Genomic DNA, 19,172 nt, shown 5'->3' with positions numbered 1-19,172 from the left:
TCAGAGTGCCGCTGTTTAGACTAATTACACCTTTTTTTTTTGTCTCGTCTTGTATTGTTGTATAAGTTCAGGACTGCTAAAAAGCGAATGAAAAATTAACAGCGATCATTTTTGTTCTCTCTAGTTTAGCCATGCTGATAACATAGATTTTGCTGGTTCTTTTGACTGTGGAATTGTTGGTCACAGGTAACTATGCATATGAGCCATTAGTGTACTGTTGTTGTTTTTCGATTGTTTTAGTCGTCTCTAAGACTTAGACAATCGTGACGATTTGTTTGCAGCCCGAATTAGCTCCATCCAAACGACTTATATCATTTGATTAGGAACTCTACATTCTGCGCTGCGCTACTGAAATTAAAGAAAGAGTTTCCCAAATATTCTAGCGCCAGCCTGTTTGCGTATTTACATTTGTTTAAATTTGCATGTCAAGGCTCTTTGCCTTAGTTGTACAGTTAATACATTACAAGTAAATTTCGACCCCAGCATAACCTCCAGATGGATCTTTAATTAGCTAGCTCATATCGCCTAACTGTACGTATAATCAACGATCTCACGTTTCACTTTAGGCTTTGGCACCGACGAGGAAATAAAACAGATGTACCGCTTATTTCTGGAAGATGGTAAGCTGAAATATCAATAAATCACTTCTTTTAAGTCATTTCATTATTCGGATTTCCAAATAGGCTCCAGCGTCACTACATACGGACGGTCTTTCTTTCTAAATCGATTTGTATGTTTTTTGTTTTAGAAAATCCTATAGATACAGCGGTAGAAGAATGCGAGGTAACTTACGAAAAAGTCGGATGCTTTTCTGACAAACTAAATAACGGAGCGCTTCCAGATTTCATCCTCGGTGATCGAGACAAACTAAAATGGCAACCTGAGGAATGGAAGAAATTTTTAAAGAGGTAACAATTTGAGTGACTCGCATGGATCAGATATGATAAATAGAGGATATTACATGGCCGCGCGGGGATACGAATTTTATCTTCTCGTGGTGAAAGTATATCTCACGAGTGAGCGCAGCGAACGAGTGAGAGATACTTTCAGCACGAGAAGATAAAATTCTTATCCCCAAGCGGCCATGTAATGTTCTGTTTATTATATAGATACTGGTGAAATTTTCACATAAAAGACAACTATTTTTATTCATTTTCGAAACAGCAATTGGGTAATTATCTTGGTAACCATGGCCACACCAATATCCTCACATGTGAAAGATAAAAATAGTATATTCACTGCGCACGGTGAGGATATGATTTTTTAGTAAAAGGAGAAATGCAGTAAATGGTTTGAACCTGGGGGTAACATGTGAAGGTGTAGTCTGATCGTCCGGGTGAGTGTAGTCCTGAGAAGGACTGTTGTCGGTGGCAGTGACTGACGTTTCGACAACCTGTGCGGAAGTCATCATCAGAGTCAAGTGAATGATTGTTGTCATAAAAATACGAAAAGTGTCTCGGTTTTGAATGCAAGAATGCCAAGACGACGACCTTAGTGAATGTGTCGGGGAAAAATTGACTAACTACGTCTTCCGCGTTGTAGAAGGTAATAAAAACAACAACAAAAACATCGAAAAAGATATGAATATCAAAGCGATCTTCGCAGTAATGAGCACTACTTGAGCAGTTGTGAAAATAAGGCCTGAAGAAGATTCAAGCATTTGAAAGAGCACTTCACACCGGACGGGATATTCGGGGATAAAAATTTTACAAATGCTGAAAAATCCTTTCAACAGTCCTCCCCTTTGTGAAAAATGTGAGACACACCGTACGAAACTATCGTTAAATCTAAGGGATAACCAAAGTACAACAAAAGGAGAAAGAAAATTGACAGATAATTTTCAGGGAAGGGACGATGATTAAAAAATATCGGGTAAAGTATTACAATAGGATCGCGACATGGACACTCTACAGGAAAACCATAGACCAAAGTATTATCTCAACTTTCCAGATTTATAACGCAAATAACAATCCCCTTTAGCCATTTGGAGAACCTTCCGTGCTACTTTGAGAACTATGATCGCCTATCACCTGGCGATTCTAGCGCGCGAAATGGGAGAAGCAATGAGCATGGTCAGCAGACATCTCAAAAAGTAAAAGAAGATGGCGATTCTGCTTAATATAACAATTGGGATGAGAATGCTTATCAATATTTTGATGTAACTTTTGCTCATAAGTACCTGGTAACCAAGTCAATGGATGTTTAATAAACTTTTAATTTTTTTTGCTTTTCAAGGCGGAAGCGGAGGTGGATTACGTGAAGCATAAAGAAGGATTAATCCACTTTTGCCTTAGACGGCAGCTTCAGTTCAAATGAATCTCAAATAAAATGCAAATTAAATAAAAGGCCTTCTATTCTCCATACATGTCATGAAATATTTCTCCAACACTAAAAGACACAAATTTGGGATTTTTAGGGCTAGTTTATTAGCTTCGCCGACCGGCAGGGACACCGCAACAGCTTGCGCCAATTACTGCGGGCCCAGTAAACCCACCCATCCCACCCCAGGGGAGGACATCCATCGCACAGTAATCTCGTGCGTGGGAAATTAACGTCTCCTACCCCCAAGCCTGCAGGAGACGGGAACTCTATTTATTCGGTCGCGGCTAAAAGGGATGACTCCAAAGGACCTCATTAAATATTCTAGAAAACATATTTGTAGCGAAAATCCCAAAAAATGTAAATCAAAGAAAACATAATATTCTATAGAATATTTAATAAGGTCCTTTTGAGTCATCCCTTTTAACCGCGACCCATTTATTCGTCCCTATCCAAGAAGACTAGAATATCTAACCATTCCTTGATGCTATAGAAAGGTAGCAAATTATTCTCAAGATCTTGAGTGTTGGTACGGCCGGCGCTCGAACCCTCGACCTCCCGCACAACAGTCCAGCGAACTATCCATTGGGCTAACTGGGCGGCTGAAACCATACAACATAGAATTGCCCTCGCAAAATTTTCTTTCACGTGGTCTTTTCACAAATCACCTCATTACCATCAAGTTCAACAAACTTAACAAGAGCTCACGACTTATACTCCGTAGAAAATCGTCATATAAGGGTTTACTTGTGATTGGTAACTACACAAAGGGATATTTGGGGAGATTTTTAGAAGGGGTATGCGCTTAGTTTGACATCCGATGACACCCCCTCCCTTCCAAGTTTTAAAATGCTCCGCTGCCTTTCCAAGTCTAAAACTAAGACTTTCCTTTCCTATCCTGATATCAGCGAAATGCTCCTATAAAGGGTCACATTATGTTCTTTTTAATCGTAACTTATTTGCAAAATTTGCACAACTGTTTCAACAACATGAAAAGAACTAGTATACCCGACACTTCGAAATAGCAGAGGGATCTGCCTTTATTAAATTGTCAATCATTGTGTCAATTTTAATCAACGGATTTTCCTCGATGAGATAATTTGTGCCATTAAAAAAATAAAAATCCACGAGAATTAATTATCAGTCAGGTGAAATTTGCAATGAGGCAATTGTAAATGCCTGGAAGTAAGTTTACGTTTTTCACTGATCGTGAAAATTTGAACACCAAAACAGGAGAACATAGTCCATTGCTTTGAATACAATTCAAATTTCATTAACTTAAAAACAAGTGTAATTTTACCGATAATTGATTAGTTTGAGAAAAGGAACAAAATGTGTCTTTTTAAGCTAACACAGCCGGAAATTTAAAACGTAAGTGTCAGTTTTCTCCCATCATTTTCACCTTTTTCCTAACAGCTTTCGTGATATCTATGGTTGGCGCTACACTTTGATAAGGTAATCCTGTTCCCATCTATTCCAAAATATATTCAGTTCCATCCCCGAACAAGGTATTATATATTATTTTGATATCTTCAAACCGTAAGTATGTTTATTATTTTCACTTCACTATTTTTTAAGGTGCAATTTTATTAACCTTATTGTTAGGACGAATTTGTGTTTCAGAACCAGAAGACAAAATTTTCCCGCCTAAAAAAGTCAGCAACTTTCACGGGTCTCTTTATATACCAAAACGATCGCCGACCTTTCGCCAAGAGCGAAAGGTGTTATTTAAAATTAACATTCAAGTCGTGTTTGGACGTGTGTCTACCTCAGAACTGACATACCAGAAAACCACTCAACCCTTTTTAAGAGCAGAAGCTAGCTTAAAAATGTATTGCACAGAATTACACCCAACTACATCTACGGATAGCCTACGGAACAGTCGTTAATCTTCGATGATTTAAGTCAAGCCGGGGAACGTGGCAAATGGGCAAGAAAAAATATGTTCTCGGAAATGAAACAGTGTGTAAATCACAAAATCTTAAATGTATTGGCACACTTTTGTTTCTTGTTCAGCTGAGGTGCTGCGCCACACTAGGGACATATTCTGTTCATCGGTTCTTAAACTAACTCCTATTGAAGGGCCTGAGGTGACCGCCGAGGCTGTTCCGCCAAGATCTGGAGTAAGCTTTGTCCGTGCTGGTGTTCCACGTGAAGTATTCTTGTATATCTAGCTTTTCATTAGCTTTCACGTGATTTTCTTTCTTTCAGAACACCTATTATGAAGCTTCCTTTGACAAATCCCTATCTGATTTTATTACTATTGGTTAGGGTATATGGATTTATCATAGAAGGTAATGAAAATGTTTGGTGTCTAACGTTCGTTTTCTGCGCGCAACAGACTCAGAGCTAATCGAAAAGTATAAGGGCTCGGTCATTTTCTCAAACGTGGAATCTAAACAAGCGGAAAATCATTTTTCCGTGCGTTTCTCAATTTTCAGTCGGCTGAACTCTTTTCATGCGACGCAGTTCACTTGAAACTGCTGACTTATCGCTCTTTCCAAGATGCACCACAACAAATAGACACTTTGTCCACAAGTCAAAAGAAAATGCCATCTTACTCGCCCCAGTCTATTGATTTTGACTTTTAGCATTCTGGGTATCCCCAGAGGGGAAACCGAAAACACTAGTGTTTTAGGCACGGGGATACCCAAAACTCGGGGATACCCAAAACATTGTGACATCGCAAGTATAAATGATTAATTTTGTCTGGATCTGTCGAAGAGAAAGCCAGATCTACAAGTAGATCGATTTGGCATGCATGGTTACTGAACATTTGCCCTAGATTCAGATCAACACGTTCCTTTGGGAGGACTGAAACCTGGCTGTGAAGTGAAATTTGAGAAAGTTGGATGCTTTAAAGACAACGTCAGTACCAGGGCTCTTCCTGAATTAATCTTCGATCAAAGAGGCGATATCATTTGGAAGCTCGATAAATGGGAAGATTATTTGAAACAGTAAGTTTTCGCAAGACTAGAAAACCATTTTAGAGAATTACACAACGAAGATCCATTCTCTTATAAGAAAAAATGAAAATGGCTGAAGTAGCAATATGAAGCAACATTTTACCATTGGAAAGGTCCTCTTAATTTTCGTCTTTTGATTTGTAAATTTTAGGTGCAGTAGTATTGTTTTACGGTCACCGTGTCCCAAAATCGACCAACTCACTCAGCTAAACACTGATTTAAACACTTAATGCTTGGAGAAGCAAACTGACACCCTTCTTTGATAAACAGAGAGGGGAGGGAGGTGAAGAGGTAGTTGTGTTTGGAACTCATGCTAAATATCAAGAATAATGCTAGCCAGACTGTCTGCGGAGTTTTAAAATCTTCTCGAGCTAACTTAATTATAGAAAGGAACATTCTCGTTTCGTGATTAGATTTGTTAATTCAACTTTAGGCTGGCTTGCAAATGTGCGAGGAGAACAGATGACAGAGGTTACAGCCACTTTGGTCTTCAGTTCTATGCAGAATGCTGGACGGGTCTCAAGGCTGCCGAAAGGTTTGACATCTACGGCAAGTCAAAGGACTGTATTGGGGGTCGTTATTTAAAATGTGATGATAGAGATGAAGGGGTGTGCGTCGGTGGAGGTCTTTTGAATTACATTTACCGTGTTATACCTGCAGGTAATAATAATAGCCTTTATGTACAAGTTTTGTACTCTGCACCAAATTCTTGACTATCTCAGTTTGCTGCGAGTGCGACGATAACCTTTAAACGCTTGTTTTTGTGAAGAATTTACGACCTTTCCCTCTGTTTTCAATATTTCACAAATATTAAGAGACGTTTTACCCTAATTTTAACTAAAGTTGATTTTAGTGGTCTTTTAGAGGGCTAACAAATATTTCAAGAGTGTTGCTGCGCTCTTTGATCCCATTTTAAGCACTCAGGTTGAATACCAAGAGCCTCCTCGTAGTTGTTTCATTTTAGCCATTGCTTTCGGCCTAATTTCTGTAAAATTTATTAATAGCATGCATGTGTGCCGCCTACTTACAGAGGAAGCTACAGCTATACAGAGGTGGAAAATATCAAACAAGCAAAATTTTGTCATTTTTATTTGACAGGAAGCGGAAGTGGAATAGGACCATTGCCTGATTGAGGGACACTGCGAACTTCATTTCTAAAATGCTAGTAATAAATGAAAGTTTCGGAATATGAGTCATTTGTGTGGTATTTAATCATTATAAAAAATAGACAGAAAGAAAAAATAATTTGCCTTAAAGCAATATTTAGTAATTCAAGAGTATTTGTTTATGGTTAAGCTGCATTTGTCGCCTTCTGCCACTCAGAAAACAAGGATGTCGGCCCAGAAACAAACCGCCTCACCTAACACTTCATATCGGTTGATTCATTTTCCATAGACCACTTTCACTTCTGAAAGAAATCACAATGAAATTGATCCAACTTTGTTACAAACGATGGTCGCAGGAAAAATTGCACAGTTACCTTTCATATGACTGTGGCCTGAAATGTGTCTTGAATGAAAAATGACAAAAATCATACCTATTAGTTTATGTAAATTATCCGATTGTCGGAGTTCAAATTTTGTAGGCCGGGACACGTTTATTTATAAGACGTGGAGTCCTTAATTTGGGTTTGTATAGTATAATGGTGCTATCTCAAAATGCATATTGATCTCACAAACAGAGCACGAGAACTTAAAACCACTATTTCTTTGAGCTTTAATTAGGTACTGAAAACTTGAGATGGTCGTGTTTATTTGACTCCGTGCGCGCAGCCAATCATAAAATGATTATAGATTTTTTAAGTAACTGATTTTTTTTCGCTTAGCACTTGGAAATAAATTTCATCAAGATACAAAGAATTATTTTGCCATATCTTTCACCGTCTCGCTCACAGAACTGAATTAAACAACAAAAAGCAAGAATCATTGTCTATAAAATTTTTCTCCGCGCAAGGAAGCAAATGTTGATAATTGGTTCGTCAATGTGTGAAAAGTCTTTTATTGTGATGTTAATCACCACAGTTTTGTGACAACCAAACTTAGCGGCATTTGAGTCAAGTTTGGTAAACGCAAACGGATATCATCGTTAAGCAGACTTTAAAATCGTTGAACTTAATTTCAAGTAAGTATGAAATTTTGTTTCAAAAAAATCTTATTTTTTGAAATAAGGCTGTATCTTTGTTAACCTCGACGATGATATCGCAGTGTCTGACTCGTTAACACTTGGCCCAGTTTGCTTCTTCAGTCATATTAATTTTAGAGGGAAAATATATCAGTGCAATATATCATCGTTGATTTTGAATAAAAACACCATATACACGAAGTCAACCACTTCGCTTATAATTCAAATTTCTCATCGTTTTCGACGATAACTGTATCCTTAGAGTATATTAATTACCTTCCATTTCTATTGCTTTTAACTTCTTACATATGAAGAAAATAATCCCGAAATCCAATCTCTCGCTTGGCACAAAGATATGAGAACCTTTTACTGAGAAAACGCTTAAATTCTTATCAAACAATAGCTAAGTTAAAGTTTATTGCTTAGAATCTGTAGAGGATGAAGTATAGTTAATGCAAAATTTGATCTTTGACAATACGGTAACAACTTGAAATTAATGTCAGATATGAATTCAAATGCTTTTCCTTGTATCATACTTCTTAGGTATTTCGTTGCAGAGCTTTGGTAAAATGGTGAGGCTGTTTTTCCTTGCATTCTTGGTTTTCAGAACGTCATTTGCTCCAGGTAATCTGTGTATATTTTGTAATTTGCACTTATTACGTGTACAGTTCATCTCAGCACGATATTTACAAGTCGATCAAGGACCAGCATCAAAATTACGGATACAAGAACATTTAGATCCTAACATCATTTCCAACCGTATCATGCCCTTGCTTTGACCACTATCTCTCTCTTTACGTTGTTTTTACTCGGCTTTTGTTGTTCTGCATTATTACGACATTAAGCGAGGGGAAAGGAAGAGGTCTTTATTCGATTTGAGGTGTGATGAATGATTAGTAAAGAAACCCCTTCAGGTAGCTAGTATGTCGACTTATAATGTGCGCGGCGAAAAATTGTCCGGAAAATGAATATTTGGCAGAGAAGCGAGATTTCAAGGGCAAATGTGAAACTGCGAGGACAATCTTTCAGCCAAGGGCATTATTAGCCGACACACCAGTAAGCCACACGGGGTTAAATATATCTTATTAACTAAGCGCGAGGGCCGTACTGGGAGAATATCGGCCCGAGGTCTTGACAGTACGGACCTCGCTGCGCTCGGTCCGTACAAAAAAGAACGAGAGCCAATATTCTTCCAGTACGGTCCCGAGCAAGCTTGGTTAATAAGAGATTTATTATACGACTGAAGTTCGAAGGGACACAAGTGCGGTATCATTCGGGACCATTCGGGACAGTGCCCGGTCCAATACTTAGAGAATATTGGACCGGCAATAGAGCATTTTGATTGGTTGATTTTAGTTATTGGCCCTCTGACTGCCCGAGTCGTGTAATAATATCTCTTATAACCTTCTCATTCATTTCAATGCGTATCGCTCGTTGACAAAATACTTTTGTTGACTTTTTGGCACTTTCCGGAGCAGCATCTGAGATCTGCTTTTTGAAACCACGCTATGTAAAGCCAATAGATTCACGCGGAATTAATAAGTGGGTTATAAGGTGTGATAAATTGTGATGACAGCAATTCTCGAATTGTGCCTTAAAACTGATTACCCGAAATCTAAATTTTTTGGCGATTGCCACTGTCGAGCAATATAGAATAAACCTAATAATCGTAGCTCTATTGACATTACTTCAAGTTACATAAGCTTAAAGTGGAAAATAGCGGATATGCTGCGATGCAGAGATATAATTTTGTGTAGGCGACTTTGCGTTTTTCATTCACCCGAGTCCTACTCATATATGGGGAGAATCCTGTTGTTGTTAACTTGGCAGATTGAACAAAATTTTTTTTTTTTTCTTTTTTTTGCGTTTTTCATTCACCCGAGTCCTACTCATATATGGGGAGAATCCTGTTGTTGCTAACTTGGCAGATTGAACAAAATTTTTCCTTCAATGAGTTTCAAACTAACTGATTTGCCTCGACCGATTTGTTCCTTTTGGTGACTAGTACATGGTCAGCATGTCACATGCGAGCGATCATTCTACAAGTTAGGATGCTTCCAGGACAGGACTTGGTACAGATCCATGTCTAAACTGCTTATTAATGACCGCAGCAAGTCATCTCAAAGTCAACAAATCGACTGGACAAACTGGGATGCTTACGTGCACGGGTTTGTAAAGTACATGAATAACAGTAACTTAATATGAAAGTATGAAAGCATCATTATCATAACTTATTTTTGAGATGGTAATGCACTCTAGTTATATTGTTTATGTGTGAATGAGGGCGCGCGTTTGCACTCAAGTTTTCGAGTATCTATGTATGTATGTTATGTATTAAAATGCCCTCTAAGCTAGAAAACACTCTTGCAACCCTTAATTGCTTGAAGTAAACCTTGCTTTTTTTAATTGCTGACAGACAATGGATATTTCATTTAAAGTTATATTTCTAGTCCTCAGGACGAGTTGATTTGCCTGCACACGGGTTTAAATATGAAATTTTATTTCTAAACTTGACCGATAAAAATAATAATTTCCCAGCCTCGCCTGCCGTTGTGCCCAGTCTGCCTCTCAGCATGGATTCACCATGTTTGGACTCCAGCATTATGGAGAATGTTGGTCGGGCCCAGAGTCATGTGACCAGTATTCTCTTTATGGAGATTCCGAAATGTGCATCGGTAAGAACTTCACGATGTGTAATGTCAATGATGAAGGCGAGTGCGTTGGGAAAGCCAACGCCAACTTCGTGTACCTCTTGCTAGAAGGTGAGTTGAAACAATAAATAGGGATTCGTGATCTACTCATGCAGTTGCTATTTATGACTTATCACTTGATTGAATCCATCTTCAACAGTTTGGCTCCATGCTTTGACTATTGTTAAACTTCGTGTTCTATTAAGCTCGAACTATTATAACCACGCCCTTATTTTTTGTTAGAAACAACAGTGTTACCTGGAAGGCTTTGAGACTCATGAAATTATATTATGAAATCAGATCGATTTTGGTGCCGTCATCTCATTGGACGATACTTGAGGTGTACAATTTGAAATGAAGTAAATTTCTTTTCTGCAATTTCTAGTTTTGCAACTCACCTGAGAGGATTCTGGCTTTATTTGATTTTCAATCGCCAGGTCAAATGGACTTTATTTTATAACAAATTGTGATCAGATTCCTTCACGGGAAAAAAAAGAATCTTCTCAGTTCAGTCGACAGTAACACCCAATTAGTATCTGGGGTACGAGTTCGTATATCGTCGAACCTCAATTTGTTTTTTTACCGGCCTCGTTTTTGCAATTGCTAAGTTGCAGCTAACCTTTCAGGATCATTGTTATATTTCACTTATACAAGCTAATAGGCAAAAAGGCAATTTTATTACATTTTTATAAATCTCTCTTCTGAGTCTTTTTCATTTCACATCAGTATCTTTCACAGTGTTACCTATGTGTTCATTTCAGAACCAGAGAAGGAAGTGGGCATCTAATAAAGGAGGAAACTTCTTCACGTTCTTAAATATCGTAACAGCTAAAGTTTTCTCAGAGCTGTAATCGAAGGAATCCCATTAAAGATAAGTTGCACTTTATACGTTGTAGATGTATTGCGGGACTCCACGATAGCCATCATGTGATACCGTGGGCCCGTTTCTCGAAAGTCCCGGTAACTTAACGGGCCCGTAAAGCTGTTCTGTTTTCATTCAAGATGGTGATTTCAAAAGTTTTGAAAATGACACAATAAAACTATCCGCTAAAGAAACAAAAAGGACTGGTTTGGTTGCCAGAACCTGCCTTCCTATCCTTTAAATTTTGATTTTAAAACATGGCTTTGGGCCCGTTAAGTTACCGGCACTTTCGAGAAACGAGCGCCGTGACCGAAGATGAACGACCCAATTTATATTTTTGTAAAAATGTGAAACAAGCTAGCCTGTTTCACATTTTTCATCAGTCGTTTCCTTCATTAGAAGCCGTTTATCATTTTCAAAAGAAAAGCGTGGCTCAAGTTCGTAACATATCTATATATCTAATGCCTAAAACCTAACATTTTTACCTACTACATTTTGCATTCTTTGCTGTTTTAGTAATCTGCTTCATGTCACAGCATGCATATGAGATGGTACCCTTGACTGTTTCCTGTGCTTAAGTATGTGTATGTGTGGTCTAAAAGCTTTATGCACGAAGAAAAGACGGTTTGCCGCGCTCAGAGACAGAATTCGTAAGGAAATACCTGTTTGAATAGCAATGTTTGGGTGGTCCTCGCATGGGGTAATTAAAAATGATGTATTAGGGAGGGGGGAGGGGGCAGTATTAAGGCTTTTTTGAAAGAAATAGTTTTTGAGTTTGATTCTCTATTGCTATCATTGCGCTATAGTTTATTTAAACGGTGCTTTAGGTGGTTTGGCTTTTGATCCTTCGCTTTTTCAATTTCGTCTTTCTTGTAAAAAGGATCTCTTTCGCTAACCTCATAGGTATCTTGTTTTTCTTTGCGCCTTGAAAATAATAAGAAGAAAAAAGCACAATCAGCGCTTTTTGTTGACAATACCTTCGATAAAGGAATGTTTGTGCAATCAGCTGTGTTTTTTAACAGTTATTTTGATGCAAATTATTATCTTTAGCGTATACTAAGGTGTAATAATGTTTAAAGACCTTTATTAAGGTGGCTCGTACCGGTTTTGATCTTTTTGATGGTTTGTAACTTTGAAAGAATACAACAGAAAGACTGACCAAGGCCAGTTGAACAATTTTACGGGGTTGAGTTATATAATCATTGGTTATCCAAAAATAGGTGTCATTTCGTCACTAGCGGTTTCCATGGCAACGCTTTCACAGGCTTATTCAGACGCATTTTTTAGCTTGTGGCTTAAATAATTCGAAAACTAACCCGCGCCGGTGATCCCGTGATTTTTTTCAGTTATTGCTTTTGGCACTTGAAAAGGAAAATGCACAAATATTTTTAAAAATTATATGGAGCGAAATTTCAGAAAATCTAGAAAAAAGGCAATTTTCACACATCGCAAATTTCCTTCCGTAGAATTTTCTATTTTTTTTCTGATGATTCCTTTCGACGTTATTATCATATTGGAACAATAAAAAGAAAGGGTCACCGAACTTGTTTTCATGCAATAGCTTTCGTGAGTTTAGCAATTTCCACGCGCGTTCTCGCGCATTTAAAAATCTGGATTCTATAAGATCGACATTTGCTCATGATCTGTTATAGCTACCGCTGACGATTGCGTGTGCTCGCGCGAGCACCTACGATCTGATGTTTACAGACGTTTACTGCTAAGAAAATCATTAAACAGCTGTCAAAGATAGCCTCCCGGGCTCATCTTAAAAATCCTACACACAACTTCTGGCTATATCATACTATTTTCCTTTAAGTTTCAAAGTCTTCTTCCACTTCAAGTAGATTATCCTTCACTTGAGTTCTTCTTTTTTCGCCGTCGCAAGACTTCATATCAGTTGAATATTTTTTTGAAATGTGAAGTGATGCAACCTTTACATCTCCGAAAATCATCTTCTTAATCTTAGTTTCTTTCTCCTGCATTCACAGTGGCCGCTCAACACATCAAATACAAGCTCTTAGGTAAACTTCTCACATAAGTAGAAAAAAATCGTTGCGCCGCCATCTTTGTTTTAAATTTTGGTCTTTTATCTCGCGCTTCTTTCGCACGTTTCTCTCGCGCGTGACGCAAGAGTTATCTGTTCCCGCGCGAGGAAACTAGTACGAGCCACCTTAAAATCCCGGCCAAAATTTAAAAGACAAATTTTAAACAGGAGAACAACTCTCAGAGAAAAAAGTGAATAATTCATTCCTAAAAATTTCGTGATGCTGAAATTAACTTTATTGATGAATAAAAGTCTCTATTTCCTCGTACTAAGAGATATGAAGCTATAACGCACTTAATATGTAAAAGTTCAAAGTGTAAATTTTTTGCCTGAAACATCAGCTGTACGTGATGTACACTTAAAGGATTCTTTGCTTGCTATGGTATGAATTACCAGTACATTAAAATATCAATTTTACTCGTTTTGATCTTCAAGGCGGTTTTTTAGAAGGATTTTTTAGTTATCCCTATACTAGTTACTGGGTTGAGGGCGGCAGAGCTGTATACTCACATTGTGTTGGATGAGCAGGTGCCACATGCTCTCTTACACATCATGTTTATGGTTCCTATGCTGGCTGTCGGAGCATACTCACTGCAAAAACCACGTGACGCATAGTCGTTGCAGTCATCTGAGTAGTCCTTGCAGTCTATAATTACAAAAGTAAATCACACATCTTTTATTGTGCTCCAAATAAAGCTACCTCCGCTTTGAAAGGGTATAGATAGTTATAACTGAGCGCACACTGGATTATTCAAAGGTCATTCTATCAAATGTGTACTGAAAGGGTGGCCGTTGAGTTTATAGAGCCATTTGATAAGCGATCAGCAATTTCCGTCATAAACCAGGCCGGTTTAAACTGTGCGATAAACGAAGTCGCACGCTTATCAGGCGGGCAATAAATATTCGAATACCAAGCGGCAACAAATGATACTTGATTATCTGAAGCCTGAGAGCCAGCAGTGAGTCCAAAACTCTTAGAGAAATTCCCTTGCCCTAGAACTTTTGTTCACATGTCAACTGAACTGATCTTAAGTTATTGATAATTCCTTATGTTTTCTTCGGAATACTTACCATTGTCTTCTACGGTCATTTTGCTGTCATCGAATTTGTATTCACCATAATAATCTGTGTCAGGATTTGCCGTAGGGTGTACGTCATCATTCCTGTTGCTAAACGTGTCAGCGCGGTAGCTTTGCTCATAATGTCTTTCTTGGTCCTTAGTTGGTCCGGCTAGCTTAAATTGCTTGACTTCATAATCTCCACTGATTTTGGCAATAGGCCGTTTTCTTTTTGAATGTCTCCGTTGGTCATTACCAAGTTGAACTTGTATTTTATCATGCTTATGATGATGATGATGGTGACGCTTGTAGCCCTCTTCCACTTCATCGTCATCTTGGAATTCACTCGGACAGTAATCACATAGTTCCTGATGCCCTATAACACACGTACACATTCTTTACATGCATTAAAAAATAATAATTTACCTATAAGAACCTTCATTATAATGTTCTTATCAAACTCACCGTCAAAGCAGGGCCGACAGAAGTGAACAGAAATACCTGTTAAAGAAAGTGAAAATTTCGTAAGAATCGGTTGAAACGAGGAATTTTTAAATCTCTTTCTGGAATTTCGTCTTAATTATTAACAGACGTTTGAACCCATCAGTCTTCATCAGTGTAGTTTGTCACGTGGTAGATCACTATCACGTCAAGATCCTAGATAAAGAACGAGACTGGCGAAAGAGGGGGATAAAAGAAGCGATATGGGAAAGAGTGGAGGACCCAGCCCTGAACAGAAAGAGGGGCTCCGGTTCTCTCTGTCTCACACTTGGGACGGGCCCTCGTCTCCGTCCCCCGACGTTTGTCACGTGATAGTGATCTACCACGTGACAAACTACTCTGACGAAGACTGATGGGTTCAGTCGAAACGTCTGTTAATGATTAAGACCAAAATTCCAGAAAAAGATTTAAAAATTCCTCATTTGAATTGAACCTGGATGAATAACAGTATTCACTTTCCATCGGTTGAAACGTCGCAAACCACAATGGAAATAACCTCAGCATGAGATAAGCAATTATCAGTGTTTTTCTGACCTTTCAGAATCTTGGTAACGACTTGTTGCGCAGTTCGCCCCATTTGTGAGTAATCACCCCTGAAAATGTGTTCACTGTGTGGAAAGCTTGCCATTGCGTGGAGCTGTAATTTACTGTAAAGGTTCCCAATACCCACGCAAAACATTTCCACTCCATACGACCTGATGTCCATAGACGGCGTAATAACATCATCAATAGATCTCCCAGCAGCAAGAAGAACAATGGCCCTCGGCACATGTCCCCTTCCTGAGGCACTGAAGAGGTATTGCTTTGCAACGTGCAAACCACGCCCTATGTATGTTCCTGGGCCATCTGTTCCAGGATATTGCACAGACGATAACGCTTGGTCGATGTTTTGTATGTCAAAGTATGTGTGAAAGTTAAAGATGACGAAAGCCTCGAGAGAAAATACAACAACTCCAACGCGAGTCATGTCGTGATGGATGGAGAATGAATGCGATACGGCACTGACGAACTTGAGTAACTGTTGGAAGTTTTGCTCATTTCCTACAGCTGAAGATCCATCGATCAAGAACGCCAAGTCCAAAATGACTGTAGAAGATAACACACGAGAAGATTCAATCCATCACTCAAGACTCTTATTTTTAGATATTTATATTACAATAATCAATTCATGGATTACAGGTGATGTTACATGCTCACCTTCCATTCCTCTTGCTCCTCCTACGCTTCCTGCTCCAGCTCCACCCATATTGGCTCCACCGATGCCTCCCCCGACGCCTACTCCACCGCCGCCAGTTCCAATACCACCCATACCCCCACTCATTCCACCGACACCTCCCCCTACCCCTCCCCCGGCACCAACTCCTCCAATGTTTCCGCCAATGCTTCCCACGCCTCCACCAACACCTCCTACTCCAACGTTTCCACCACCAACCCCAACCCCTCCACCTATGTTCCCACCGGCACCGGTCACACCTCCGATACCTCCTCCTATACCCCCTCCTACCCCTCCCATGTTTCCACCAGCACCACCTCCTACCATTCCACCACCACCTGTCATCCCGCCGCCCCCAACCATTCCACCAACCGTCATCCCGCCGCCTCCGACCATTCCACCACCCGTCATCCCGCCGCCTCCGATTGTTCCACCACCCGTCATCCCGCCGCCTCCGACCATGCCACCACCCATTATTCCACCGCCTCCAGCTATTCCACCAGCTCCAACAGCACCGCCGCCTCCAACCATTCCACCAGCTCCAACACCGCCGCCTCCTCCAGTCATACCACCAGCTCCAGCGCCAAGTCCACCTCCCATATTTCCCCCTCCCACTCCAAGATTTGTTCCGCCTGTTCCCACAATGCCCCCCGCGCCCCCGATGCCACCTCCAGTACTTCCTCCTATCCCACCAGTAACTCCTGTTGACGCTCCTTGGGGAATTGAAAACAAAATAAGAACAACTATTTGAACAGCTGTTTAGGAACAGAAACTTCTAAGGACCAAATGTTTTGTTGATTTCTAGTTAACAACTTTTATAAATTACTAGGAAACTACGAGGAAAACGACTTTGCTTCAAATTAAAACTAATTCAAGTACTGAACCTGAAGAAATCGCTCCTAAATGTAATCTATGTGAGCTAAACGAAAGGATAGCCTTTCCCTCCTGCATAAATTCAAATGTTTCTTTTAGCGAATTTAAACAAGCGAAGTACAGCACGTTAATTGCATATCAGTGAGAATGAGGTCAACGTCGTGTTAATTTGTAACCGTAGCAACATCCTCTTTAATATGCGCAAATCACTATTTCGTGAGGATCGGATTTTCTTTTATAAATACAAGGTTACCTTTATTTAATGTTATAAGTATCGCTTGGTTTATGGGTGTAAGCAAATATGCATTGATTTTCATGGCTTATGATAAAGTAAATAGTTAGCTTTTTTAGTTACATCGGAGCTCACTCAACAGCAAACGCCAGCACAACAAATTTATGCGTATTTAGATTTACAATGCACTTTAATTATATATTAGTTTTCCTTCTAGAAATGCTGATAGAAAAACATTCAAGGATTAATAAGCGAGTGTGTTGATGCTTTATAGAAATAAAATGAAGAAAGTATTTGGGGCTCTTTCTGCTTGCATTAGTAAAAGGTACATGAAGGCCAGATTTTGCACTAGCGGTCCAAGGTAACCATTGATGTTATAATATAAGTTAGAAGCAGCAGCAGAGTTAAAAAAAAAAAAAACTTTTGGCATCTTGCATCTTGTTCTGAAGTCAAATAGAAAAGAGTCTCATGTCTGTTATGCCCGGTATGTTAGAGCCTTTTCTTGTCAACCACCATGCAATCATCGCTTTGAGAGTCCATGCGCATGCTTCTCTCACCATCTAATCTTACCATTATCACCCATTTCATCGATGCCCTCTGCAGGAAGACTGGTGCCAACTGCATGAATGGTACCGGGTGGCGATTCAACACCAACTCCCGCCGGCGTTGTAGAGCCAAATCTTTGATTAGAGGGTGTAAGGGGAGGTGGATTTGGTGCAATCACAGCTGGAGGGGGCATTCCAGTTCCAACTGCGTGCTGTGTTCCAGGTGCAGACTCGATTACCATGCCTGTTGGTGAACTCGATGCCTCATTTTTAGTTGGTAAACTTTCTATTCCCTGAGAGCAATCCCTTCCACCTGGCAAATGAAGATTTTCTGGAACTCGAGCACCTGTAGTGTGCAACAGGTCTGGTTCGGGCCCACCTCCGAGGCATTGCGGACCAGTTTGTTCCATTGCAGGTGGTTCAACATTGATGACTGCTCCTGCGTTGTTGTTCATTTCGGCTGTATCCACCCCTTTTATCGTCCCAGGGGGAGATTCTACGGTGGTGCCAGCTGCAGTAGTGGATGCCATATCTGATGATGAGATAATTTTCTGGCTGCTCGTTGGCTTAAACTCCTCTGATTCCTTTTGTTTCAGTGCGTCTTTTATGTCGCTTCCAAGTAACTTGGTCAAAAGAACTTTCATGAGGCCATCCGTTTGAGGCCCTTTGCTTTCCGTCATTATAGAAACCCCCGCTGTATTTACCTCTGTTCCATTTTTGTTTTCTTTGTTGCTCGTTGCCTGTATACGTAGCTTATCAAGGTTTTCCTTGTCTTTGACCGTATTCTGTGGCCTGACATGCAAATGGTCATCTTTTACTTTCCCATCATTTAAACTTATAAGAACGTTGTTCTCTTTATCACCATTATTTTCATCCAGTGAAGGATCTGCTTTTCGTGATGTATCGTCGATATCCTTTAAAACTTCTTGAAGAGAAATGTTTTCAGAAGGCTGAGTAACAGACTCTTCCTTGTTATTTTTGTCACCATCCAGCTGAATACCTATTCTAATTGGATTCAACTTCGCCTCCAAGAGCACTTTCGAATTTGTTTTGCCTTGCTGATTATCTGGCTTTTGCGTTGATAAATCAGCATCCCCTTTTTGTAGTGGTACGTGTTCATTGCTTTCATTTGAAGAATGCCTATCAAATGTAATTGGCTTGCCGCCATACAAGTCGTTAAGCGAGCCGTCCTTTTCACTCGAACCCTTACCGTTTACTTGAAAAGAAAGGGGAATGTTTGCTCCCCTCATGATATCTAGAGATTTGTCGCGGGCATTAGCTCCTTTTTCGAGCATATTTTCCTGTTTTAAATCATTGGCTACAGATAGCACTTTGGATGTCTCGTCACTTTGGTTTCGACCATGTTTTACAACTGTTATCCGAAGGACCGTGTATTTTCTCGCGTCTGGATATTTCAAAGAGTTGTTTGCAATGGTTACATTCACCTTTCCCCTGTCAAATATTTGTGTTTCTTTTCCACTGGATATCGATCTGTTGCTTTCGATAGAGTGTACTGCGGATCTTCGTCGTTTTCTTATCTCAGCCGTGGTATCACCTATAGGTGGGTGCCATTTGCCAGGAGAAATATTTTTCAAAAGACATACATGTCTACGTCCTTTCGACTTCTCTAATTGTTATCGTAAGGTAAAGCCACTGATATTAATTCAGGAGTAACTTGAAGATGTGAATGTCAGCCGTCAGTCATTCTTCTGTAACTATTCTTGATGACTTTTAATCTGAATATAACG

General features: G+C 39.6%; 2 protein-coding genes and 2 pseudogenes across 9 annotated transcripts in view; 3 read left to right on the top strand and 1 right to left on the bottom strand.

Annotated features, from left to right (window-relative positions):
- Positions 1 to 131: 131 nt before the first annotated feature.
- On the top strand, positions 132 to 2,375 carry LOC111325853 (uncharacterized; annotated as a pseudogene). The gene is made up of 4 exons (XR_002694382.2): positions 132 to 186; positions 567 to 620; positions 749 to 908; positions 2,236 to 2,375. The product of XR_002694382.2 is annotated as an uncharacterized LOC111325853 (transcript).
- A 1,296-nt stretch (positions 2,376 to 3,671) lies between these two features.
- LOC148725919 (sialate:O-sulfotransferase 2-like) lies at positions 3,672 to 6,477 on the top strand. 5 transcript variants are annotated; one of them, XM_088729706.1, is made up of 5 exons: positions 3,672 to 3,690; positions 4,531 to 4,613; positions 5,105 to 5,276; positions 5,719 to 5,945; positions 6,384 to 6,477. In XM_088729706.1, exons 2-5 carry the CDS (start codon positions 4,541 to 4,543, stop codon positions 6,416 to 6,418), a joined length of 507 nt encoding a protein of 168 aa, XP_088585832.1. In that variant the 5' UTR covers positions 3,672 to 3,690; positions 4,531 to 4,540; the 3' UTR covers positions 6,419 to 6,477. The 5 variants fall into 5 exon arrangements, with proteins under 5 accessions (XP_088585832.1, XP_088585828.1, XP_088585829.1 ...); XM_088729702.1 differs by lacking the exon at positions 3,672 to 3,690 and adding an exon at positions 3,703 to 3,774; XM_088729703.1 differs by lacking the exon at positions 3,672 to 3,690 and adding an exon at positions 3,717 to 3,858.
- A 141-nt stretch (positions 6,478 to 6,618) lies between these two features.
- On the top strand, positions 6,619 to 10,982 carry LOC111325912 (uncharacterized). Of its 2 annotated transcripts, XM_022929825.2 has the most exons (5): positions 6,619 to 7,406; positions 7,950 to 8,030; positions 9,412 to 9,574; positions 9,945 to 10,168; positions 10,858 to 10,982. In XM_022929825.2, exons 2-5 carry the CDS (start codon positions 7,976 to 7,978, stop codon positions 10,881 to 10,883), a joined length of 468 nt encoding a protein of 155 aa, XP_022785560.1. In that variant the 5' UTR covers positions 6,619 to 7,406; positions 7,950 to 7,975; the 3' UTR covers positions 10,884 to 10,982. The 2 variants fall into 2 exon arrangements, with proteins under 2 accessions (XP_022785560.1, XP_022785559.1); XM_022929824.2 differs by lacking the exon at positions 6,619 to 7,406 and having other exon boundaries at positions 7,418 to 8,030.
- The window catches only part of LOC111325897 (von Willebrand factor A domain-containing protein 2-like), a 25,990-nt pseudogene continuing 17,019 nt past the window's right edge, over positions 10,202 to 19,172 (bottom strand). The window contains exons 14-18 of the transcript XR_015990430.1: positions 15,096 to 15,684; positions 14,526 to 14,561; positions 14,074 to 14,436; positions 13,513 to 13,648; positions 10,202 to 11,882 (exon numbers count right to left, since the gene is read on the bottom strand). The product of XR_015990430.1 is annotated as a von Willebrand factor A domain-containing protein 2-like (transcript). The remainder of the gene's footprint in view (positions 11,883 to 13,512; positions 13,649 to 14,073; positions 14,437 to 14,525; positions 14,562 to 15,095; positions 15,685 to 19,172) is intronic.

This window comes from Stylophora pistillata, chromosome 8, assembly GCF_964205215.1.
Source record: "Stylophora pistillata chromosome 8, jaStyPist1.2, whole genome shotgun sequence".
Classification (NCBI taxonomy): domain Eukaryota; kingdom Metazoa; phylum Cnidaria; class Anthozoa; order Scleractinia; family Pocilloporidae; genus Stylophora; species Stylophora pistillata.
The sequence above is the reverse complement of the archived record's forward strand: the minus strand, read 5'-3'. Positions and strand labels throughout refer to the sequence as shown.